The sequence below is a fragment of the Pagrus pagrus genome, assembly GCF_965226575.1.
Source record: "Pagrus pagrus genome assembly, chromosome: 6".
NCBI classification, from domain to species: domain Eukaryota; kingdom Metazoa; phylum Chordata; class Actinopteri; order Spariformes; family Sparidae; genus Pagrus; species Pagrus pagrus.
The window spans coordinates 10,830,498-10,857,515 of record NC_140190.1 but is presented as its reverse complement, the minus strand read 5'-3'; the positions used below and the strand labels follow the sequence as shown (position 1 = coordinate 10,857,515).

The window sequence follows — 27,018 nt, the reverse complement described above, 5'->3', positions numbered from 1 at the left end:
GCTGTTATGCCGGAGTCAATTGTGCTTGTTCATCTTTTCCGCTGCGTCTGTTCTTTCCTCTGTCGGTGTGAGAGAAAAGTACATTGCTGCCGCCATCAAGTAAAACAAATTCAGAAGTGAATCAATTTTCCTCTACAACCTCTCCTATGGTAGAGCACTTTACTGTGCTGGACTTGTGGACCACAAACTGTTTTGAGTGAGCCACTTTGTGGTCAACAGCGTTGTGTAACTGCAGAGTGCCTTTGTTAATGAAAATAAAAGACTGAACCCTGTAAAATATCTGGGCTGTGCCAAATAATCTCAAAGTTTCAAAGCTTCATTGAACATTGAAATTCAAATTCTAAAACAGCATTCAAATGCTGCAGCTTTTGTTTATTTTATTTATTTTTTTAGTCTATTCATCCTATTTAAACCCAGTATTTCGGCACAGTTGCCAATATTAGACCATGATACTATATTATTTCTAGAATTAGGTTCACGCCACAGGAGTTGAATTTGAACCGTGATGCGCCAGGGCTAGCTGGTTAGCATGCTAACTTCATCAGATGTCTCTGCAACACAATACATACACATCATATGCAACATCATTTCCTCATATTATGTTTATTATTTAAATTATAACTAAAAATTCTACATATTGCACCTTTAAGTTGAATTTTCTATACACACAAGTAAAAAAATCTGAATCACTGATCTTGATCAGGGTCGCCATCGATGGCCATCAACACTGCTTTGCCAGTTTATTCCCCACCTCTCCTCTCACTTCACTTATCCCTCTGCCTTTGAGAGCCTCATGCATTTTGTTTCACAGGTCACCTCACTCGCCGGGCAGAACTCCTCTCGAGTGCAAAACAAGAGGCCATTTCAGAGCACAAATCCCGTTTGATGCTGCCATGCAGAGCAACATAGATCAGTTGGTGAGGGAGCCAGACAAGTAGGGCTTGTCTAAGGCGATGTCACTGGGAGAAGCAGAGAAGTGGGTATTTATGTGTGTTTATGTATCTGCGGGGAGGGGGAAATGTGGTAGGAGGGCCGATGTTAAGCTATCAGGGAAGAGACACTCAGCCTCTTAGCTTGAGCAACGGCAACGGCATCAGCGGCTGCAGGGATGAGCAATGACAGCTATTCACGAGTCTGCTATTTGTGTGTGTTCAAAGGCACATTTAGCATCCAGTAAGGAATGAAAAATGGTGCCTTCAAAGATGTGTGTGTGTGTGTGTGTGTGTGTGTGTGTGTGCATTTGGTGCTCCATGAATAGCAAATGAGAGATAAGATGTTTTCACTTGCTGAGAGCATCCCAGGGCACACACACATACACACATACACACACACACACACACACACATAGAAAAACACACACACACCTTATACAGTGGAAAAATAGGCAAAATTGGCAATCAGAGACGAGGAAACGGATTCGAAGTTGAATCATGATGTGATTTTTTTTCAGAGTAGCTGCAGGAAAAATAAAATCCTGAAAACTTAACAGATGCGTGTATATCTTCATATATAGGCTGAAGCTAAAACAAACGTAGGTTTTCCAGGTGGTAGGTGAGTGACGGTTCAGTAGGTGAGTAGAGAGACTGAAAATGCTAATCTGAAAGCTGGCAGGTGGTCGTGCTGCGGGGGAAGAAGAGGAGAAGGAGAATGGCAGGCGATGGGGAGAAAAATGACAGAGCACAGAGAAGGATGCAGGGGTTGAACGACTCACGCAGCGGTGTGCCTGTGACCGCTGGATAAACGTTGTTCCACCAATCTGCCATTTAATTACAGACAGGAGAGGCCGCCCCTGTAGCGTGTAGCACTTTAACACTTTAACCAATCAAACAGGAGTGGAGCAGGACACAGAAACTGTGCTTTGGAAACTGACACTGATGAGAAGAAATCAATAGGCTCATTTTCTCCGCCGTTCAACCACGCTGTCTGCTCCGCCCACCGAGACTCTGCTGTTTCATTTTTCGCTTTCTCCTCCCTTTGTGTTCTCTCGTTTCACTCATTCTTAACAGCTTGGCATTTGATTTCCTCCACCTGGTTTATGTAGCTCCAAAATAACCTTTTTCCTGATCAAATTATAATCATATTGTTTCTGTCTGGCACTGTAAGAGAACTTTTTTTTATCATTAATAAAGGAACTCTCAGCACTCGGCGGCCATCTAAACACTCCTCGGCAATATTTTGGGATGACAAAACCAGGCCCCTGTGTAAATGAATGGGGAAAGAGCCAGATCTTAACTTTTAATGGCCACCGGGGTTAACATAAAAACTGTTTATACAGAATCACCAGAAGACTAATAACACTCTCATGTCTCCATGGTAACTATGAAGCTTCAACCAGTTAGCTTAGCTTAGCATTAAGATTGGAAACAAGGGGAAACAGCTGGAGTAGCGCTGTTAAATTGTAACAAAATATAGATATAGAACATAAATTAGCAACACAAGCTGTTAAAAGCTGCTATAAAGAATGGTGACTTTGCCCCAAAATAAGGGTTAAAATGTGTTTTTTTCCACAACGTAAACTTTTACGAAGCATGTGCACGGTTTCACGACACAAACTTCTTCTACGTCTCAATCCAGAGTGACAAGATGTGCCAACGTTAGCTCATCCCACTCTTGAACAAATGTTGACTTAAATGTCTAATGTTTGAATAACCCCAACTTTCTTGGTAATCCTCTGCATTGCCATGATTTATTTTACTCCTCTCAAGACAGATGGTTTGAAAGAGGAGTAAGGAATCCATCTGTGTCAAACTGGAACGACCGTCTTCGAGCAGAGGAGGTGGCCTACGACATCACTTATCACCCACCCACAATGCTGTACTGAGTTCCCTCCCCAGACAGCTCAACAACAACTAACACCTGGGCTCACCTAGCCTTAGCAACCCACATGGCAATCCATCAAATAGCTGTTGGGAAATGTACCCCCAAAAGCACAAATATCAGCCTCATGGTGGGGCAAGAGGAATAATCAGAGTATCACTAAAGTCATTGGGATTTATCCTCTGAGAACCATGAATGTCTGTATGCAATTAAATAGTTGTTGAGATATTAAAAAGAGACATATTCTGCTTATTTTGGGTTCGTAATTGTATTTTGGGTCGCTACTATTACCAATATTTTGGGAGAGAGGAGCTTCTGCTGGTGCAGACTTTGACCTTGACAACTTTCAAGACCTTTAACATGCACAAGAATACATATAAAACACTGAAGGAAAGGGAAAAAAATTAAAAAGCATAATGGGTCGCCTTCAAGTTGGACCGAAGCGGTGGGCTGAACGACAGACTACCATCGCTATCCCTAGCGCCATGCTGCTAGCGTTGCTAGTTGGCTAGCTGATTGAAAATGCATGCATTGATTCTGGGCTTTGGGGCAAATTAGATTACACAGTGACATGTTTGTGCCAGCAATCTCAGTAGTAAGAAGAAAGGGAATATTGGCTGATAAGGCAGCTAGAAAATAGTCAGATGAGGCTTAAAGCTTTGCAGGTAAATCTCATTCACACACTGAGCACACTGGATAAACAGAAGCAGATAGAGCTCGGAGATGATAACCTGTTTGTGAGAGTGGAATTCACATTTCCTTCTGCAGTGTAAATGAGCCACCGCTGTCTTTTCAAGGCAAGGTGACACAGGATTAGAGTGTAATAAGAATGTATGATATGACTCCACCAGTATTAAATTAGTTTTACACTGGTTGGGAGAAAAGACAACAAAGAAAAAATGCAGCTGAGCATTGCAGAAGAAAAAAAAAACTGATGATAGCAGAGCTCCACACTCTTTCACACAATTTTACAATTTCTTATAATGATACCCCCTCTCTTCCATCAGTTGTTTTGATGGTGGTAATATTTTTATCTCTATGGTGGTGGTGGTGCTGTAAGCTGCAAAGAGGTGGTTGCTATTGATCCCATAATGCATATCCAGGTTTGATGTATGGCTTATGAAAGGCCTTTTGATGTCTTCCCTCCACAATCTGGCCCTGCCTCCCACTGTTCAGGTAGCACAGTAATGGCCTGGTGGATCAATGACCAATAATCAGGGAGACACCATGAGCCTCTGTTCTTTTCCTTTTACTCCACAACCAGGACAATCTGATAGAAAAAACGACTCTGGAAGGACAGCATGTTTTCCTCTACAAGAAGCAATTAACTAACCCTCGCTCAACGTAATGAGAAATAACGTCCCGTGGCTTCATTTACAAGACGCCATTGATTCTCCTCTCCTCTCCTCTCCTCTCCTCTCCTCTCCTCTCCTCTCCTCTCCTCTCCTCCTCTCCTCTCCTCAGGCTTAACCAATGCCGACACTGTGGTGAATATGCGGAAGGTGACCCATCAGACCATTACAGAAGAGCTGTCCAAAACCATTCTCCTGCCCTGTCTCTTCACCCTCCGCCCCAGCTCATCCCATGAGCCCCCCAGGATCAAGTGGACCAAGGTTTGGGGCCAGAGAGGCTCTGACGGCCTGCAGAAGGAACAGTCGGTCCTGGTGGCCAGAGACAATGTGGTCAAGGTACAATACAGGCTTAGAGGGAACACTGTGAAATGCTTGGTGTTGAGTTTTTGTTCAGTTTTGTTCAAAATTATTCCCCTCTCTCATCTTCATCATCCCCTCCTCCTCCTCCTTCTCCTCTCGCAGGTGAAGAAGGCCTTCCAGGGTCGTGTAACGCTGCCTGGTTACAATGAGAACCGCTACAACGCCAGTCTTGCTCTGTCAGGGCTACGTTCTAGCGACTCTGGTCTATACCGCTGTGAGGTCGTGGTGGGCATCAATGACGAGCAGGACACAGTTCCCCTGGAGGTCACAGGTGAGTAAAATCCAGTTCATTTTTCTGGTAAGTTTGGTTTTAAATAGTTATTTGAAGCTAAAAGGGGTTGTGACGTCATGATTGATAGGTGAGCCCTGCTTGCGATGTAGGGGGGGGGTGTATGGCTGAGACATTAATCCCTTGGCTCCACCTCCCAATCACTACTTTGTTTATATACGTCTTTATATACAGTCAATAGGTTAGCATCGAATAACTAATTGTGACTGAAAATGCACATTTATATGAATCCAACATATTATGAGTTCATTTTCCGCTAACCTAATGATATGCTCAAGTACTGCTCAACGCTGAACTTAGTCCCAAGTGTAGGGACATTCTTGTGAGCCACAACGGATCCTTTTCTAACTCTGATACGCTCCCCCTCAGGAATCCCCGGATAAAGTGCAGAGGCTGATGCTAATGTGCCAAACATTCGCTGTTATTGAAGGCCTCCGTTTGTTATGCAACAGAATTTCTTACAGTATATCTAGCAGGGGGTCTCTCCCCCTCTCTATCAGCAAAAGGGTTCTCGGCCTGAAAAACATTTTAGACACCTCCCATAAAATATCTTGTTAAAATTAGAACCAGACTTCGAATTTTAGAAATATTTAATAAAAAAGGTTTAATAAAAAAAAAACTTCATCTAACCGTTAATCGAGCCTTTCAACATAACAAGCCAAGACGGGTTCTTAGATAATGAGAGTTTTATCTACTTTCTGTCGTTAATTGGCAAGTGAGCACCCAGAGTGGGATTTGTTTTAATCTAATATCTATGTATCATGTTGAAATGATTAACAGCGGACAGTCGCACCACTAAAGCATCACTTGAACAGAGAAAGAAAGAACGAGCAAGAGTCAGCTACCACCCTCACAGACCTCATTATCTCTGTGATTCAGTGTCCTCTCTCTCTTAACACTAACATCAGCTGATGAGTGTTGATATACACGGTAATTAACACCATTTATGTCATTCTAGGAACTATGTATGTTTTCACCCGCACAAAGTATCAACACTCCTCTCTTTGGCTGCGTACAGCTCCCCGGTTTCTCTCAAGGTTTGCCACTATGAATAATAATGACCCTGATTTCCATGTCAGGCTAATACAGCCATTACACCCAGGCTTGTTTACTGTCCGTGCATAAAGTATGATGATGGGGAAAAGGTAAGAGGACTAGAGCACATTAAACATCATTGACCTGGGCCACTCAGGTGCTGTTCATGCACTGAGAGCCTAATGAAACCAATAAGGCAGGAACCCAGCGGTGTACGCTACTGTCGAATAGTGTTACTCCGAGATCTTATGGCCCTCAGTGGCTTCACTAAACGCCCAGACCGTTCGCTGCATTATCTGTATCCAGGACGTCCGTATTTATGGAATTATGAGACTACCTGGAGGTAGCTCACTGTACTAGAACCATAATTACTGTGTCAAAGTATTTCAGCTGCGGAGCTTTCATCAGATTCTTTCCAGGTCACTCACTATTTTAATAATAAGCTATTATCATAATGACTACAGGGAATCACAAAATGCATTACACTGTGCTGCCGCTTCTACAAATCCATGCTGCTGTTGCCAACATCAGCTCTAAAAAGCCCAGTAGCCTTATTCTTTCACCAAGACACAGCACGCCGCAGCGTCTACATCGTGTGTCATTGTGAGCAGCACTCATAGCCTCCACGCCACCACCTGCATATCGCTCGGACGTGGATACCTGCATTGTCTTTGTAGGAATGTTTGTGTGTAAGCGTTCACACAAGCCGCTATGCTTCAGTATGTCAACAAGGATGCTCTTCTGTTTTCTCAACCAAGCAGAGCGCATCATCTTTATCCATAAAAGCAGTTTACATTTAGCGAGCGAGACCCTGCCTCCTCCCCCTCCTGGCCAATCGATTAACACGCCATGAAAACCACTCCTTCAGAGAGAAACCAATTACGTAGCTGGCGAGGAGTAGCCTTCTCCAGGGCTTAGTCTTAATTGGCAGTCACGCTACATGGCAGACCACAGCCGTCCTCACACTAATTCTACTGAGTGCTTAACGTATTAATTAGCAGGTATTGATACTGCTCAGCTATATCAATATCATATTAATCCGCACTGCTCTTCTCATAAACTCGTTCCTGTGTGCCTAAGCCCCGATGAGATATCCTTCTTCTCCTGCCATCTATTTCTTAATTTCTCCCCCGTTGCCTCTGTCTTACTCGCTCCTCGTCTCGTCTCCACTTTATTTTGTCTCCGCACAATATTGACTGGTCAATTGGCTGTGTCTCGCCAATTAGAACTCACAGCCATTGATTGCGTGTGTCAGCCGTCGTCTGTGGTGAGACATGGCTGCCCACCATTAGCTGGTGTGAGAACAACAAGGAATTTTTCTTTATAGTTGCAGTTTATGCGTTGACAGATCCCCTCTGTGTTCTCCAGGAGATGTAAAATGTTACTTTCCAACTGACAATGTTAAGAATTTGATTGGTGCAATATCTGTGTTGGCAGAAACATAGGCAGTTAATCAGTTTGAGGGCTAAGGTTGTTAGCATTAGCCCCATTTCCGATACCGTGACTCCCTACTTTACCTTTTGACTTTGTGTTGGACTTTGTTGCCAGGACAGGCTTGTCATTGTCTAGCAACACGTCTGGGCCTTAGAAGGATAGACAGCTGGCTCTAGCTAGACCTCCTTTCTATAACTCGGGATGAACACAACATGGAGTATGCAAAAGCCTATGGCGCAACAAGTGTTAACACAACAACATACAGTTGAAATTAGTGCTGTGAATTAATGTTGTCAAGCTCTGCAAACAGAAAGAACGTGGGCACTATGTAGCCTAGATCAGTGTTTCCAAACTTTTTTTTCTGGGGACCCACTTTTTGAAGAGACAAACCATTGTGACCTAGTTCACAATAGGCCTTACAACTGTGAGAAGAGCAAATCTGTGCATGAATTAATGTTTTTTTCCTCTCATCAGTAAATCTCAACCACAAAACAGATGATTGCCTGGATAATGTTAGGTGTCGTCTGGACGTTCACGGAGCTTTTCTTTTTTTGCTACGGGCCAAGCATCCATTTTCCCAGTCTCTCAGAATGAATGGCCTAGATAGCTAGCTTCCACTTTCCGACTGGTATACAAACTTAACAGCACACAGTCCTCCCATTTGCAATTTGAGAAGACAACTTACCTGCTGAATAATAACAAACACTATGTAGGCTTGTTGAAAAGGGAGAAAAGTATTTATTTTAATGCTTTTAGGCTTCACAAGGCTGTGATGTGTTCTCATCAATAGCGCGCAATGATAGATGACAGAACACCTCCGAGCAACACCTTCCCTCAGATGTCAGTCAGAAAACCCCAAATCTAGCCAGAGGCTTAAAGATTGTGTTATCTTTATCTGTCTAAAAACAGTTTTTATCTTCTTCTGAACATTTGATAAATTCACAGCTGAACTGTAGTGTCATCCTAGTTATACAGAATACACAGAAAAATACACAAATTTCAGTTGATCTTTAAACAAAGTAAATGTTGCTGTACTACATACATTGTAAAGCCGTTTACTGTAGTGTAGTATACTGCCAAGGGACACCAACTATCACCAACAGGGTAACATGCAGTCATAAAGCATATGGCCGACCCACAAATGGTGCGTTCCTGTCGCTCTCCCTGGAGACTGTGTCGGGACGCGTGAGGATGCAGAGGGTAAAAATAGAGGCGTGAGGTATTGGGCATTCAACCCTCATGTGGAATAGGACTGGGTTTCCCATACAGAGTGGAAACCCATTTGTCTCTCCAGGGCACATATTAGCCAGCCAGCTAGCCTCTCTGTTTGGACAAGATCCTACCGCCTGAGAAATTAGGAGAAAAGAAATGGAACAAAAAAAAAAAGCCAATTTCTGCTCCACATTTTTGTGAAGAGGCGAATAAGACCGATATGACAGAATGGCTTGATGGACTGCTGGGATTATGGGAATTGTGTCTGTGTGACGAACAAACACACATGGCCCTGCTTGCTGTCTTCGCTTGCTGTCTTCACCCACAGCCTGGAGTGCTAATGCTCAAATTGCCACACAGGCCTCCATCTCGCAGGAATCTCTGTCACTCTCCCAGACAAAGCCAGCAAAGATAAAGGAGCCGTGTTAGTAGCCAGACGCCCACTGGCTTTCATGTCGCTGGATGCTCCTCAGGGGAACAGCACGGCATGACTGGCAGGCAGAGGTGGGAGGTGAGGGAATGTTAGATGGACACTTCTGAGGCGATTCCTCTCCCATTTAAGCGGGATATATATTCCTTTGAAAGCTAAGGGAATCGTGTCTCACTTCATTCCCAGCTGATTTTTCCCAGTTGTTACAACCTGATTTATCTGTATTCCTGCCTACCTCTCACCATCTTCTCCTGTCTCTGTGGTTCAACACATGAATCTCCTTGAGTGCAGCGTTGCTCTTTTTCTAAGTCTGCTTTCGTTGTCTTTCCATCATGAGTGCAACAGCAGGTGGTGTGCAGCAGGGTGACATTGTGTGTGTACTGTTAAAGCAGTAAAATAAACACCACCACTGTTTGTCATACACTGTATCCAAGGGCAACATCTCTTTCCTCTAATGATAAGCTGAGCGGGTGCCTGATGCAAATGAGACTCACGTATGCCGACTGCTGAACCTGAACGCTGTTGTTTCCTCCTGCGCAGATGGAACAATGTCAGTACATGATGAGGATGTCTAGAGGGCTTTGTGTTTATGTATCTGTGAGCGTGTACATGCTCAGATTCTAATGGGTTAAGGGTTAGGGTAAATATTTCCGTGACCTGTTGGTAGCAGGTCATAAATTCATGTGATTAGTAGACCTGTCAATGGATTTTAAGACCATTTTATGCCACTGATATAATGATAATATATATTTAAAAAATTAGAATACAGATAAACAGATGAAGAAAAACACACAACCAAAATAAATGAATACAATTTGAAAAAGCTTAAGCACTGTACCCCAGTTCTTATAATGGTAAAAGCAGGAAAACCCTGCTCGTTATCCTGGCTTCATATTGACTAAAATGTTGGTGACATTCTGTAAACAAACACACATGTAAACACAACATGTCTTTGTTCCAGGTGTGGTGTTTCACTACCGGGCCCCCCATGACCGCTATGCCCTCTCCTTCGCCGATGCCAAGAGGGTGTGTATAGAGAACTCAGCAGTCATCGCAACGCCAGGCCAGCTGCAGGCCACCTTCGCTGATGGATATGACAACTGTGATGCCGGTTGGCTGTCTGACCAGACTGTACGGTGAGGTTTTCAGCTTCAGGTCTAAAAAGCTTTTGGGGTAACTCTCAAGAGACTCTGTTCTGTTTTTTCCTCAAGACAGTTTTGCCCAGCACCACCCTGATGTGCCGTGATTGGATTATATTTGTTGCCACAATGCTTTCTATAAAGAGGTACATCACATTCTAGTCCAAGCATTAATTTACACCCACCTTGTGCTTCCTTGGGCTTGCAGTCAATAATGAAAGCCTTCTGGCAGAACGAGTGCCAGCCAATCACAACACAGTAGGTACAGGCCAACCTGTCCTGGAAAAAGCATCCACAAGGGCAATATTTCACCAAAGTAATCATGTATGTATACAGAAGAAAAGAAATAGTGAAGAACACCAATTAGCCCTCAAACTTAAACGGTGAAAGCACATCCTGTAATATATACCGCACCCGCCACTGGGCAAGTCGTGAGTCGCTCCGGTGTTCATCCATTAAATCTAACAAAAAGCCAACAAAAATCTGTAGAAGCAGAGTAGTGCTTCGGGTACAACTTCTTCCAAGGTTAAACATTGAAAGAGCTCAAAAAAAGCCCATAAAAAACCCCACATATATCGGCCAATGGAGCAACTACAGAGGTGGAATGGTTATGTGGTCATGACCGACGGACAGTTGTTGTCCAAAGCCTCTTTCAGATATGAATTCCAGAGAATCAGAACAGATTGGTTGTTGTGGTTCACACACGCAGCACACTACAGGAGATTGTCCGTGTATGATGTGTATCACACGTGCTGGAGATACTCTGTACGGTTTGGGCGAGGGTCGACGTCTAGGATGCTACAGACTTCTTCGTAATGATGACTGTTTATCGTTTAAATTTATGTGGACGTATCCACAATATCAAACGAAAGGGTGGAAAGTAATATACAGGCAAGCACGTCGCCAACAAAATTGAAAATCCAAAGCATGACTTCATCTATAGCCCCTGATTGTCACCCACATTGCAGCTGCATCTAAAAAGCTTGGGCGAGTAATTAGCAGTCTTGGGTTTGCTGACAGCTCCTGCTCGTCACGCCAGGTTGCTATTTTAAAATCTCTACCAGACAGTCTTTTCAGACGATCATTTTTGATAATTTGCCACATGATCAAACATTGCTATAAAAATAAATGCACTCTGTTACTAAAAATATGTCTTAAAACAGAAAACTTGATGAACTATGTAGAAGTATGAAGTATGGCAGCGTCAGTGTCATCTTGATCTTTCTGGTGTTTTTAGAAAGACAAAAGTTTGCAGTATAATTGGACCTAATTGCTTGTTTGCACGCCGTAAAGACGCCTGAGCTGTCTGTCAGGCTGCTGCGTGTGCTTCAGCTTGCCGTCTCCCATAAAGTCTCTGTTAACATTATCAGTCGGCGCTCGTTTCTCAACACCGTTCTCCATACCTACATTTTAATTTCAAATCGCTGTTGCTCCAGTAGCCGAGCAGATTGACTGTTGTCTTCCTGACAGTTTTTCACAACCTTCCCACGGCGCAGCTACCTTCCCCATTTCTTTCTCTCCTGCCGTCCTACGCTCCTGTTGTTTCCACTCGGGAGCCGTCTAATTGGTCCAGATCCAGTAGGCTGCGACGGCACATCAGCCAGGAGGAAAGTGTCCAATTAATACGGCGGAAAAAATACAGACATCAGCCGTCGCTTCATCAGCCAGCCACCAAGCGGAAATGAAAGGGGCTGAGGCCAGAGACACTACGAGACTAAGTCCTATGTTAGAACAGGTTGCCGTTTGAGAAGAGGGCTGCAGGTTTGTGGTTGCTGTGAAGGCATGAGTGTCTTCTGCACGTGTGATTGTGCATCTGTGTGTGCCTCTTCCAAGTACTTCATAAGTCCCTGTATGCCCAGGGTAATCTTTTAATCAGCCTCTTTGCCTGTGCCCTGGTGCTGCTGGAATCAATGTTCTTGTGGAATAATTGCTCGGTTGGAGCCTGAATATAGATCGCTGTTTTCTCAGCCTCACAGGCATGCCAAGCCACTGAAGGAATTCCTGATTCTTTTAACCTCCTCTTGACTTCCTACCTCTTCTTCCCTCCTTCTCTCTCTCTCTCTCTCTCTCTCTCTCTCTGACTCTACAGCTGAAGTTTTACTGAAATTCTTGCATTAAACACATTTTGGGACGATTTTGAGTGAAACGTTTGGGTAATTATTCCATGAAACTCACACGGAGTGCAGGATAATTAAAAGAAGCAAGATATCGCATCTATTGAATTACTTTGCAGTTGTTGTCCTGAGGTTGTTTTGATGTGTAATGAATGTTATTGTGACCTCGTGTCGGCGTATCAGCCTGTTTCAGGGGGGTTATTTATGTGTTTATTTTTTGTTATTCTTCGGGTAATATATTTGGGTAATCGCTGAGAGGAGGATATACTTAAATTCATTGTATTCGGGGCAGGAGATGATAAAAGTGTAGTTCACTTTTCATCTTATTTTGTATGCGTGTGAACACAGACTCATCTCCAGGGAGCCCAGTTTGTCTGTGGCTGCCTCTTTCATGGCCAGGCTATATTAATCTCTTCCTCCCCTCTGTCTCTTGGTTTTCTCTGCAGGTACCCCATCCAGGCGCCTCGGCCCGGTTGCTATGGCGATCGTGAGGACTCACCTGGAGTCCGTAACTACGGCGATAGGTCCCCTGATGAGCTGTTTGATGTCTACTGCTTTGCTAAGCAGCTTCAAGGTAGGAGTCGGGAGCTTCAACCATAAATTTGGGTTTAGTCATGCATGGGTCCGCTAAGCCGTGGGTGTGCGGCGCGCGAACGCTGTGACCAGGACTTAATAGTCTGTTAGCACAGAAAGGAAGAGGGCAGCGGGAGAGGGAGGGGAGGAGAGCTCGCAGAAGTGAGAGGAAGAAAGAGACTCCTGCAGGCAGAAGATAAGTGGGTCAGTAGTGTTATCCCAAAAAACTTTACTTCTCGATTTGCAATGCTACAGGCAAGAGTGGTAAAGGCCGTCAACAGGCGGACGAAATGTCTTTGACTTTGATCGCACTCGTACCAGGCTAACCCCTCCCTTGAACAGCAATTGTCCAATCATAGATGAGCAGCCATAATTAGGCATGGGAGGCTTGTAGTAGCTGAGGCACTGTGCATGGGGCTGAATTATGAGCAATAGTACACACAAAGAGTTTGGAGGGTGCTGCTTTTGAGTGAAAAAACTAAAAGAGGACCAGTTTAAGGAATCATCCTTACACAGTGTGCTAACCTGTTGTAACAGTAACAAATGTTAGCATGTGTGGCCAACCAGCTTTCTACATACTGCAACCTATCACAGCGATACTTCCTCAGGGCTCAGGGCTAGCATCATACTATATGAAGAACAATGCTGGGCCTTCATTTCAATGTCTCCTGATGCACTGGACATCAACTGTAGAGGATATTGACTTTTTACCGGGGACATGCAGCTTTACCTTCGGTCTTTTAGCATGATGTCATGTACAGTATGTAGCCACCAAGTGCATATTAAAGGCCCTTTTACAGAGATCTTGTTGTAGCAACAGCTGGAAGCTAAGCTAAGTTGTTACTGTCTGTGCCACTTGTTTCAACCCCCATTGTTTCAAAAATTCCCAAGAGAAGGAATATTTGCCAGGCACAGTAACTGTCGCTTAGCCAACAGAAATGTGGACACCTATATTTGATGTAATCATTGTGCACGTAACTGGAGGTCTTATTTTTCAAGTTTGTATCCCCCTAATTATTGTTAAATGTGCACTGTGTAGTTGTGGGGAAGAAATTTCAGTCAGAAGAGAAAGAGCTGATTAACTGATTCTTTATGCTTAAACAAACTAAATAAACAAACTCTTGACACGATTAAGCCTTTGAGAGCAGCAGCCAATATTTCGGGGCTTCTGGTGTAGCCAGCAAATATCCAGATAATAGAGGTCCAAGCCAAGACTTCCTTTGTCAATGCCAGTCATTGTTTACAGTCTGATTATCTACTTGAGACGCAAGAATGGAACTCGAGACGACATTTTGACTAATCTCAATCAACAAGTGTCTGTATACAAATGCAGATCATTTCTTCTAAAAAGGTAACAGTAGGAAAATATGCTATCAGTTGTCAGGCAGTGAGTTCCTCCTCTTTTGCTCTCCACACAAACCGCTGCAAATAAGCCTGCTCAAATGTGGTCAATACTACTCAGACTACAAGTGGACGACAAATTGAAATCATAGACCTTCCAATACATATTCATGTGCAGATATCTGTTTATAGATATTAATATCCCTAGGCAGTTGCCTCATCACTCATAGAAGTCATAAGTCATAAGCTCACCTGTACGCCCAGCATCCAACTGTAGACTCTTGAGTTTAAGTGACCTTGGGTAAAAATGGATGTAATCACTCCCTACTCTCTACTGTGCTGAGGATTCCTTGTGGGGTGCGACGGGGTCAAAGCCGCAACACCAGATATCAACACTGCGCATATTCAACCGTTAAATTATAATCAAAGTCCACAACTGTTGACAGACTGATATATATCTGTTAGTTGTTTGTGATATTTGCTTCTTCCAAAGAATAATCATCAGCACAGCAGGTTTTTTAACACCACAAATGAAAATCACCACAGGGGTTAGTTTATCTGGGTCACTTGTTATGAGGTGGTACGACCACAACTGTTATTAAGCATAACAGTAGTGGGACTTGCCAGAGCTATTAGCAGACAATATGAAAACCCTGTATGCGACTGAGATGCTGAGCCGAGAAGATTGCATGACCACCCGTGGACTTTGTAGTTGTTTGTGAGTTTACAGTATAATTCAAATGAAATTAACAACCTGATTGAACAAACAGCAGATAATTATCTTCAATCAAACTAAAATTAACAGCTGATACATACAGTAGGTTGTCGTTTCTCTCTTATTCTGTAAAAACGTAACAGCTAGAAGTTTAATTGATAAACATTAAAATTTCTGCCCTGCACAGTGTCAGAAGCATTTACATTTGTCAGATTCTTTTTAAACAGCCTTCCAATAAATGTTTCGGTCACCTTTTAGAGTTTCTTCTCTCACATCGCTCCTCACAAAATCCCCCTCTGCCTCTTGATCTTTCAATGTGTTCACTTCTTCACCCTTTACCCTTCTCTTCCTCGTCTAAGATCAATAAATCAGCAACAACATTCTTTACTCTTGGCATAAATCTCCGGGAATCCGTCTATCAAACGTGTTCATCTGTTGTCCACTCCTCATACTCATATTTTTTTCATCACACACTGAAGTGGATTTTGTGATCATATAATCTTATTTGTGTTAGGCAGACACAGTGGTCCTTGTGAGCCCTCTCTGTCTTGCTTCCTAAAACCCTATTTTTGCATCACTGCTGTATTTCATCCACACCAGCACCACCTTTCTTCAGCTTATCCTTTCTTCTTCTCGCCTGCCGTCTTTTTTTTTAGATGCCTCTTTGAAACTGCTTTGAATTCAAAGAATTGTCTTTATATAGTCTTGTCATGTTTCTTATTATTTTTAAGGAAAAATAAGCGCATTCATATGCATTGTAAGTAAAACTTTTATCACACTACTTCAAGGCGCCACCTCTTATTGCTTTGACAAAGTTGACAGAGGAGAAAGAGGAAATGTCTGGAACTTATTGCCTTTTAAGATAAATACTCACACACACACAACATTAAAACACCACATACTCAAATGTACCTACATCGCTCGTACCGACCAAATAAATCTCTCAAAAGCTGACAATCATAAGCCAGCTGAAGACAGATGATCCAAGTCTGAGGGCTAAAAATGCCTTCAGGCTGTCAACCATGCTCTGTTACACACTAAACTCAACTCCTTGTCGTCCGTCTCCCCTCCAGGCGAAGTCTTCCACTCCGCCGTGCCGGAGAAGTTGGGCCTGGCCACAGCCTCCACCCACTGCCACTCCCTGGGAGCCCAGCTGGCCACCGTCGGGCAGCTCTACCTCGCCTGGCAGGCCGGCCTGGACCAGTGCGACCCCGGCTGGCTGGCTGACGGCAGCGTACGCTACCCCATCAACGTCCCGCGGAAGAACTGCGGCGGGGACGAGCCCGGGGTGCGGACGGTCTACAACAACCCCAACCGCACTGGCTTCCCCGACACCACGGCCCTGTTCGACGCCTACTGCTACGGAGGTACGGATAAACTCCAAGCGCCGTCATCGTGGAAAATTGCCATGGCAACGAGAGAGGGGTCCGGGGACTTGCTTTCCATTCTGGTTATTAATTAGCTATGAGATGTTTGTGTCACACATGAAGTAGCTGCAAAGACATTGTGTGACATTTGTGTCCCCCCCTGGTGGATTTGAGGATTTGTATGTTGAGAGAGAGAGAGAGCTACAAAGACAGAGAAAAATGAATGAGAGAGAGAGAGAGAGAGAGAGAGAGGGATAGAAAGAGCCAGAACATGAATGAGACCAACTGGGGTTTGCAGGGACTCTGTGCTTGACCTTGTCTTTCATCATGTGCCAACTGCGAGCAGAATAAGTTAGTTTCATCTTCACTTTGGATTGACTTTACAGCATGTTCTGCCCACTGATATTCACAATGTACCAAACCCACCATTTTGCATCTGGTGCTTATTTTTCTTTTTTTTTTCCCGGCTTCCGTTGATGCTAGCAGACACCAGGCTGAAATTTGACGATTATATTTCAACAGATATGAAAAAAGGAATCATGACATTTTCATCTCTCACAGTGTCGGCTTATGAAATTTTCATCGAAGCGAAACATCTGCATAACCCAATCATTTTAAGTAAACAAGAACAGCATGAGCACGGAGCAGCGGCGCATTTGTCAAAACAAACAGCAGATAGATGAACCCTCTTCATTGCACCAACACTTGTACGCACATTTACATTAATGTTTAAAACAAATGATGACTCTCAGATTGCTGAAATTAGATAAAAATGTTAATGTGTTTTGTTCGATAGCATTAATTTGGTTTGTGTAAATAATATTGCCGATACAATCTCGTTAATATGTCGTGAACACAATATATTCATGTCTGCAAAGATTGGATTTTGCAGGAGAGGAATCTTTCAATCCAAGCAGCATAAATTAAATCTTGTTTGAAAAGCAACAGCAGGTTACTGCAGTAGGAGGTAAAGCGAGGCTCAGTGCTGTGTCCAAGTGACAAAACAGTACTGGTGCTTTTTTCTTAAATGTGGCTGTTTGTGTGTTGCAGCCCACCAGCCAGCGGGGGTCCAGGCTGCAGAGGCGCAGGCTTTGCACCAGACTGCCAACCCATCAGTCGAGGCCACCGCTTCTGCCACCGAAGCCCAGCATAGTGCCCATTTTCCCAAAACATCGACCTGGACTGGCCTAGTTGACTTGGAGACCGATGGAGTCAATTCAATTGCGGGAATCAACAACTCCTCTGAGATCTCTGAAGAGCATGTGGTCATCCACTTAATGCCAGAGGAGGACCGGCATGGAAAACAAGATGGAAGCAGAACTAGCCACGGGGAGTCTGACGGTGAGAGTAGCAACACCTTGGGCCTCTCTGACGTCAAGAGCCTGAAGAGTCACGGAGGCTCTGCTCATGAAGAAGAAGATGATGGGACTTTTGGATCACCTGACACCCCAACCTTATCCTCCACAGCTTCTTCCAGCCCCGAGCCTCACACTAGCAACAGTGTTTTGGCCAAGTTTGTTCACACTTTGATGAGGCCCTTTAAATACTGGACTGGAGGTGAAAAGTCAGTGCTCGAGGGAAAAGCAGGAGACAACCAGACTCAGGGAGAAGCATCCAGCAAAAACCTGAGTCTACCAAAAGCCAGCGGAAACAAGGGCAGCATGGACAATGCCATCCCGGAGCACAGGAGCGGTGGTTTTTCCTTCAGGGATCCTGCCAGTGGACTACAGAGTCCAGAGGAAGGTCTGTCAGAGCAGGAGAAAGAGGTGATACCTCTGATTCGATTAGTGCCTGCAGTCCAGATCGCAGGGCCGAGTGATACCACGACGCAACCAGGAGAACGAGCCTCCAGCCCTCCGTCCACCGTCAACGGTATGAGTGTATTTAGTGTACACCTTTAACCTTTGAGTGTGAAATTAATATACAAACGATTGTGGATTTAAACTACTTCAAAAAGAGGAGCGTCATTTAAATGCTGCTGGTAAATATACAGAAGGAGCAGTTTATGTCGTGCTTTTTTCACTCTATTCCACTCTCTCTTCTTTACCCTCGAGGACGCTATAATATATTCATCTGCAGGGCAATTTGAAGTATTGCTGTAGAATTAATTAAACAGTAATTGCAAACAAACAAAAGGGGCACACCACATACAGTAATGCAAAATGCTGGAGTGGAGACCGCTCTGCCTTTACAGTATTTATTAACTGTGTTGTGGTTACAGTACAGACTGTCAGAAAGAGTACAAGCTAAGCTTGAATTTTGATCTACTTTGATGGCATAAAAGGTTCGCTCGCATGTGTATTGTTTGTTTAGAACAAAGCAGACCTGCATCACCAATTAGAGCTTACTTTTAGGAGTCAAAAGAGTGTCAGACTGAGAAATTGACTGCCGTTATTTGTGGAGAATAAATTAAATATTAGATTGGAAAAGCAAAGCGACTTGACCAGAGAAGTATTAAAAGTCTGTGTTCAGAAGCAAAGAGAGAAATGCTGAAGGGAGTAGGAGAGGACCTGACAGAATGCAGGGGTCTGTGTTAGTTAGTGTGTGCGAGCTGAAGAGCCTGGAGGCCATGTCAGACAGGTAACATCCACTGTGGAGTGAGTTACCCTCAGGAATGATAGAAAAGGTCAACAGGTCACTGTTTTTAACTTGTGTCTTCTCGATCGCACCTTGGCAGGAAGCCCAAAATCACTTCCTGTACTTTATAACCGTAGGGGTGAAGGTAGACTAAAATTTAGTGGAATTGAAAGATTGCAGGATCAATAACAACCATATCAAGGTGCCTACAGTAGAGCCTAAATCACAGCTCAGTAACTGATCCTCGGCCAGAAGTAGAGACATATTCCAGATAGGAGCAGAGAAGAAAGTATAGCACAGCCTTGAGTGGAAGAAGGCAGCTTTTCTTTTAATGGCCACCACAAATAACACATCCTTGGCATCAGTTAAAGGGGAGGATACAAAGAAGAGACTCTCCCACAGACAGCCAGAAGAATGATTCAATAAAGGTGATAGGCTTTTCTCACCTTGCAATTGCCAGCTTTATTAATATAAATACTCACCGCTGTGCTACCTGAAACCCGATGCCAACCCCCAAGGTATTAATGAAAACCCAAGCTTTAGTCGTCATGCATTATTCACAGCCTTATCCAATTAACGCGGAGGTTGGGCTGCAATGCCTTTCGCTCTCACCTCCATCTATGTCTCTGCCAATTAGGCCCCGGCTCTGTGAAGGTAGGCGGGTAATGATCAGTACAGCGAGGATGAACAACACCAGAGTGAGGGGGGCGAGCAGAGTGAGAAAGAGGGAAGAAAGGGGAAGACGGAGAAAGAGGGGTGAAGAACAGTCGTTTCTCTTTTAATGCTGCCGTGATGGAAGGCTGCCCAACTGATGTCTCTTCTTAAACTAGCATCAGTGAGCTGAATTAACTCTGTTATTGCACACCGCAGGCTATCCCTTGGATCTAACACTCCCAAGTAACTGATGGTGCCATGATATCTCTTTGATTGAGTGGGGTGCAAAGCTTTGCGGCGCAGACAGTGCATCGGCGAGAAAGTGTTGAATCAAATCATTTTTTAAGATTTGAAAAAGGTCTCCGAATGTAGAGCAATAACTTCAATTATTTCCTCTGCAAATCAAAATATCTTCAACAAATTAAGTATTTATTTTACCATGAGGAGCGATCTGCCTCCAATAAAAACATGTAGAGTCTGAAGAAGCTCAACTGTCTGTCAAGGAAACGCATGTCTGCTTCTCGCCGCTCTCGTCAACTCCACAGGCGGACAGAGGACATCGGTGTCCGCGCGCTGACACTCATGACGCTGCTGACGTGATTCACACGGCATTCATTCATTCACATGCAACAACTTCTCCCCAGTCTCCATTATTAGATGCTATATCTGAGGTGTTATTGGTACCAACTCTCTGTCTCTTTCTGTGTTTCTCTCATTGTCAGCCTCCACACTCACAATTTAATATCATGTCTGCCTGACCCGAGGGATTCTCTCAGCCCGTTTACTTCAGTAAAGTGGAGTCAACACCGCAGAACCACTCTCGGTGGAAGCGCACAATTACCATCTGAACGGGGTCCATTATAAATGGGTTTTGCAGCATTTCATTGTTGAGTTGTGGCTTTTAGATTTACAGTGTCGCAGCTGAACTTTCAGCGTGCTCTCAACAGCACCAAGACATCATCCAAACCTACGTCTAATTGTCTAATTTTATTTATTACATGGCTCATTACATAGATGATCAAACCAGATTAATGTGTTTAATTATTCCCACTTTCATCAGTGTGTGTAGTAAAAGTATGTAATTAGCTATTTGGATTATTAATAGGACAATTACGCCGGTCTACATGGCTCTTATGGAAATGAACCTCAGGCTCATAAACCCTACTTGGGCATAAGGCAACAGCAGACCTCCTGAATAATTTATATGTGTTTTAATATTTTATGCATGGACATATTTGTGTATGTTCTCCCACTCGTGGTAATTTGTTGTGCCGGGTTGTGTTGCACACCCCCTGCTGCATTGCTGTACTTTTCAGACATGTTAACCGAACTAAGGACAGCTAAGCCGAGCTGAGCGATGATGATGGTAGCAACACTAGCTGGGCCTCTCAGTAACACACCGGCCTCGACTCACACATGCAGACAGAGTGAATTATTGATGGTGTAGACAGTGTCTGCTTTAAAGCCGTAAGCTGATAAGGTACAGTGGGCCACTTCATCTAAATAAACAGGTCGAGATGGAGCTTGTTGTGGAGCAAGTCATTTGCTTATCGTGTTGCAAGTGCTCCTGCGTTTTTCCACATGACTTCGCTCTCCACAGGCAAGTGTGAAGCGCAGGAGGCTGTTTAGGGTAAAAGAATCCACAGGGAATAAGAAAGCAGGGACAGAGAAGAGAAGTGTGAAATTACTTCGAATACATCCTCCCATCCTTTGGGTGTGTTTGTGTTTCTGGGTGTGTGCGTGCGCACGTGTCTTTACGGGATTCCACAAGGGATGGCTCCCATCTTCGTCTCGAAACTCCTTTAGTAGCAGCACTGATCAGCTCCACTGGTGAGGAAAGAAGCCCAAAACATCCAACTCGCAGTAAATAACAGTTAACTGCCACTTCACCAAAAAGTACAGTTTGTCTACAGCTTAAAAATCAGCTTAAAAGTCATGGAAGGCAAATTGAGCCCAACTCCCAGTTATACTCTACTGTCTTTACACTGTATTTGCATGTGCACACTTTCAGCAAACTTCACGCGTCACATGTTAGAGTGTATTAGACGTACTGAATGCAATACAGGCTAGTGCTGAAGTTTGAGGTATTAACATATAAAAAGTAATTATTTAAAGCAACATCATGTAACTTTTTTACCTTAACAGCTTCAAAATCATGTTGATGGTACAGTTTTCTGTCAAATTGCAAAAAATGACAATTTCTACATAACGTTGCTTTAAATTATAACAAAAAATGAATATATGATCACATACACTGCATGTCATGATAGAGTTTCTGGGTTATTTATTGAATGACTGCAAAATGTATTAAAAATTGCAAGGTCACAGCTAAAAATTGCAAATGTTTTTTGGAGGTAATTGGGAAGAGTTGCCACAGAGAACAGCTTTGGGGAAAAAAAGCTTTTATTGTTCAAAATTTGTTTTTTTTCTGGCCTTCACATTAATATTTATGTGTTGGATCATTTAATGCTAAAAACAAATGTGATTGGGACGTTTTTCAAGCATTGGTTAATTTTTTTAAGGAAACATTGTATGATTCAGATGATCTGATTGTTTGGACCAGTTTCAAGGCCAGTTGGATCCTACATAAACACTTTTTTTGTTAAAGTTAGAACAGTTTTTTTTAAACATCAGAAGTTTATGTATTTATGTTTGTCTGCCATCCACCATTTGGGATTTGGCAATCTGCGATTCAGAATGTGGTGACATTTTTTTAGGGTTGTTTGCTAATGGTGCACCGCCACCTTCAATTAAATTTGATCACAGTTCAGTTGAAGCTGTGTTTTTGAGAATTATTGTTGGTAACTGTGGTTGTTGATAATTTAGTCATTAATAAATAATGTTGAAGAGAAAACCTCCAGCAGAGGTTTATAAAAGATTTGTCTTTTCTATGGTAACAGGTGCTTTATTAAGATTTTAGCCTCTCCTTACATTTCTAAACTTTAGGAATTGGTTTGGTTTTGGTAGTCTCAGAACCCATCGGCTGATGTTTAAGGATGATTTATCCTCTTGGAGAAAGGGCCGATGTTTCCGAGCTTCCGATGCAGCCCGTAGATACCCTGATAACATATGACAGATATTCCTGCCAAGACTTTCTCCTCTGTGTGCGGGTCATTGTTTATAGTCTGGTTAGCAACCACGACTGGATTATTTCATGTGTTTATCTGCTTGCAACCAAAGCCTGCTCAAATGTGATTGGTCATACTACAGATTCTGCATTAATAAAAGGATATCAGTTTATAAAGATTAGTAGTGTTGGTTAAGAAAAAAACAACACATGCAACAAAAAACAAATCATTGACATTGTCAACACACACCAGTGAACACACACCAGCCAGCACTCTCACCCCTGATTCAAGCAGACTTGTATTTTATAATAATTCTGAAACTGTGCTGTAAGTTATATGGGGCCCATATAATCCAGGCTTGAGTTTTAATTGCTAATTACACATCCATAAAATTAAATCCACCCCCACCCTCCCAACCCCATAATGGAATCGTATTAATTAGTTTATTCTCTCTTTATTCCCTGTAGAATCCACTGCACCAGGTCCAAATGAGAGTTCACCACCCAACGAACATGTCAGAGTATCTGGTCCTCAAGGTCCCAGAGGAGGCTCGGCCTTTGCTCCTGCCCCAAGGAGCCACTTTCGGTGGGCTATCAAATCCATGGGTGGCTCCAAACTAGGTCCCCCTGGAAATGTGGCCTATGTGGGTAAACGTCCCACCTGGGAGCCCATGGAAGCCAAAGCAGGGCCCCTCGAGGTGATGACCCTGCCGACCTCCCTTCGACAGGACAACCCGGAAAACTATTCAGGCCAGGGGAGGGACCAGGACGGAGAAGATGTCAACACCCCATCAGCTGCCAGAACTGGATCAGGGGAGGACAAGGAGATTGAGGGGAGCGGTGAGGGGAGCAACTTTCCTGGTGGGTTTGGATTGAAAGCCAGCAACGTGGACCGCAGTAGTCATGAATCACATTCTTCACTCAGCCAAAGTCAAGCTGAGCTTGTGACTGTGGCGGAGCACACCACTCTGTCCCAGTGGCAGCTAGTGCAGCAGCCCACCACCCTACTACAGGGCTCCCAGGAGCCTGACACAGCAGAGGAGGCCAGGGGGGAGATCCTGTACGTTCGCAGGCCTACTGAAAACCTCTCGTCTGCTTCTTCACGAAGAGGAGAGGGTAGTTCAAATTCAGATTTCACTCCTGTTTTTAGGAAGCACAACAAAGGCACGAGCAGAAAGGAGGAAGTCACTTCCACCCCTGAATCCCTAATGAAGGTGCTGACCACCTCTGAGGTGACCACAGTGGAGCCTCTGACAACCAGAGACACACAGAGGACGGATCCTACCACAACATCGACTACCACAGAAAGCTTCTCAGACAGAGTCACCACAGAGGAGCCGTCAATTTCCATTTCATGGGTGCAGGAGGAGAAAACAACAAGCACACCCGACCTGAATGGTCACATCTCAGCTACTCCGGCACCGGTTGAGGGATCTCAAACGAGTACAGGTGTCGTTCACTTGACTACCTTCACATCAGGCGGTAGCGTTGGCGCCACAGAAATGGAATCCAGGTCTGCCGTGTCCGAGTCCTTCGTGGTTGGAAGTCGGTGGACACCTTTCAAAGGCATGAGCCCAAAGTCAGAGGAGAGCAAAGCTTCGACGACGACAGACAAGAAAGAAACAAGCAACCCTTTCGGCATTCTCGTCCCCAACTGGGCCTTTGGGCTCATCCCATCAGGTACGTGAGCACCCCGGTGTTCCTGATGCATGAATTTCACTGTCATTATTATCTTCGTAATTATGAGTGATTATCTAATCAGTGGCGATTTATTTAATTATGTATGCAGCTCAGTGAGAGACAGAAACATCACTCACATCACTGCTGTTCTCAGGTGGCATACAGTACAGTAAGAGCAGTGTTTTATCACTGCTGCTTGGCCTTCAAACCACCTCCAATATATATACGTCTCTATCTCCTAACTGTGTCTGTCTCTTGTTGTTTCCTTCTACATCTCCTCTCTCTTTCTCCCCCACTGACGTACATCATGCATTCTTAATCCAAGCTTGTTCGTCTCCTTTGGCCTTCACATCCTCTTCTTTTCTTCTCCCTTCCTCCCCCGTTGGTGGAGAGAGACAACTCCAGACAGTGAGGCAGTGCACTTGGGTGAGACCAACCAGGTCTTAGTGAAGTAATTAGTGGGTCAGAGTGAGTGCAATTAGGTGAACAGGGGAGAGCCAGAGATCCTAGTCCCCAACAAATCAATGTAGACACAAACTACAAGATGGGACTCGTAATTGACTGCAGTCTCTCTTCTCTTTTCTCATTTTCGAGTTTGTCCATGTTCAATTCGCCTCAACTTTCCTCTCTCGCACTCCATCCCTGAATTCTCAATAATAGCGGTGTCGGTGCTGTTTGTCTCAGCAGCATTGATTTCTTTTGATAGTTAATGGATCTGCTGCTGTGGCAGAAAACCACGGAGTGAATGATTTTTTTTTTAAAAACGCCGTATTTTTAGGGCCACTCATCTCTTCCTCGTCTGAATTTGTAATCTTAGCAACCAAAATGCGTTTGCTGAATGTTTAATGCATCCGTCTAGAATCAATGCAGTATTTGTTGTGTGTTTCCGCCCAACTAATGCCACGCATTCATCCTCAGCTGGGTTTTGAAAATACTTTTCTTTTCTTAAACCATGACGCAGATGTTTAGTCACCCTGCTCTGTCGAGTGCATTTCTAAAACTTTCCTTCTTAAGTCATTACATGGAGAGGTCAGAGCTGGTGGGGATTCAGTAGCTGCATTTACATGAAGCCTTTTATATGCCACTAATAATGAGGATAACAGCCTGTTCAGAATACACACACCTCAGGGAGACATTTCACGTTATGTGTGACAGATGGACGTTTGTCAGGGTTTTTGGATTAGCTGTTCTGTGCGTCAAAGATCTTCTCCTGGAAAGATTCTTCGCTTAATTGCCTCCATTGTTTGGTTATTTATGATTCCAGATTTATTTATTTTATCCTTTTACAAAAGGTTTGTTTAACAAGATGAAGTTTGTAGACCCTACATGCTACTCACGAAAACAGATGGATTAATGAATAATAAATCAGAAAAATAAACATTTTCTCCTACTAGAGTGCGGAGGATGAGTTAAACGGGAACTGTGCAAATGTTCAACCAGCTTTGTATCGCTACAGTGTTGTCAGTATATGCAAATGAACAGTGGTAAATCTCTCTCCATTTTGCCTGCACCCAGAGCCCCCCAGCCCTCCAAATGACACAAAATCTGGTCCTCTGGCTGATGCTCGTTTTTCTGCATCGACTTCAGATTGCACGTCCGCATTTTTGGCAAGGAACTTAAAAAAGAAGGAAGGGTCTGAAGGAATGAAATGAAAGAACATGAAAAAATCAGTCATTAACCTACACTGAAGTGTGTTCATCGTCATTTTCTGGAGACATTTCTTCATCAGAAGCCATACGACATAGATATGTTGGGTTTACAGTAAGTGGGTTTGTGTCAGTACAGCTGTCACCACAGTCTGGCACCAAGGTAAGATAAGGTGACGTAATGACCCCTGCTTCTTTGTAAGTTTCCTTGATTTTTCTATGCTAACATGCTCGGTCACAAAGAGTATGTTCAGATCGACTCCCATTTCATTTTATATTTTCAAGTGGGAAGTCAGAAATGTGCGACTTTCAAGTTGTCTGGATCACAGCACAAGCACACTTCAAAACGCTGCAGTTCACTCTGGGTGTTGTAGGTTTATCTACCTGAGCAAAATAAAATACCACAGCCTTTTTTCTCTGTTTTCTCTGGTCATGTATCATCAACCAAAACATTTGCGTCTTCCTTCTGCATCTAAGCCCAGTTTTATACAAGGGTCATCTTTCCCAGCGGTGAAATACTTCACTCAGGAGTTAACTGACCAGCAGTTTTTACCAATAGTGACTGACCTTTGTCTGAGCAGTATGTCTTCCCGGGGGGGGGGACCATCTTTAGGTGATGTTTTCTAGTTCACAGAAGATTATAAAGCGGGGGACTTGCCTTCCCTCTTCCTCTCTTCCTTTTAATAACACCAGGAGGAGGATATTCTGATAAAACTGTGGCTTCAGTAGAGAGCACAGCAGCAAACCAATAACAGTGCAAAAGGCTCAACACAGGACCGTCTTCCTTGCTGGAGGTGGAGTGCTTTATTGAATGCTTCCAGCGGAGCATGACCATGAAAATAATCTTATCTTTTAATTAGGTCAACACATAATCATAAGTTCAGTCAGAAAATAAAAATCTTGGCTTCTGTAATTGCACCTCAGGGACACTTGGAGGAAACGAAAAGAGGAGTAAAAGAGGACTTTTTTGCCTTTACCCGTCTTCCTGATGCGGTGACATTTGAGCAGACCGAGTGTCCCTGCTCGTGTTGAGTGATTAGAAGCATGAGACCCCTCCCACCGAGTGACCTTTTGTAGTTGTCAGTTATAGTACAGAGAAAATTACAGCAATGGTTGTCTGCCCATTAAAGCAGAGAGATAGAGACAGAGAGGAGGGAAAGGGCAGGAGGATGGACAGCTCTTGGAAGCAAGGCTGGGGGAGAGAGGGGTGAGCGTG

The 27,018-nt window shown here is 43.8% G+C and overlaps 1 protein-coding gene across 6 annotated transcripts in view; it reads left to right on the top strand.

Moving 5' to 3' along the window:
* ncanb (neurocan b) overlaps positions 1-27,018 on the top strand; it is a 182,673-nt gene that overhangs the window by 80,734 nt on the left and 74,921 nt on the right. For all 6 annotated transcript variants that reach the window (XM_084354923.1, XM_084354927.1, XM_084354926.1 and 3 more), the window contains 7 exons: positions 4,282-4,505; positions 4,632-4,800; positions 9,891-10,065; positions 12,629-12,756; positions 15,885-16,178; positions 17,229-18,050; positions 22,945-24,156. In XM_084354923.1, coding sequence (XP_084211049.1) covers positions 4,282-4,505; positions 4,632-4,800; positions 9,891-10,065; positions 12,629-12,756; positions 15,885-16,178; positions 17,229-18,050; positions 22,945-24,156 — 3,024 coding nt within the window. The remainder of the gene's footprint in view (positions 1-4,281; positions 4,506-4,631; positions 4,801-9,890; positions 10,066-12,628; positions 12,757-15,884; positions 16,179-17,228; positions 18,051-22,944; positions 24,157-27,018) is intronic.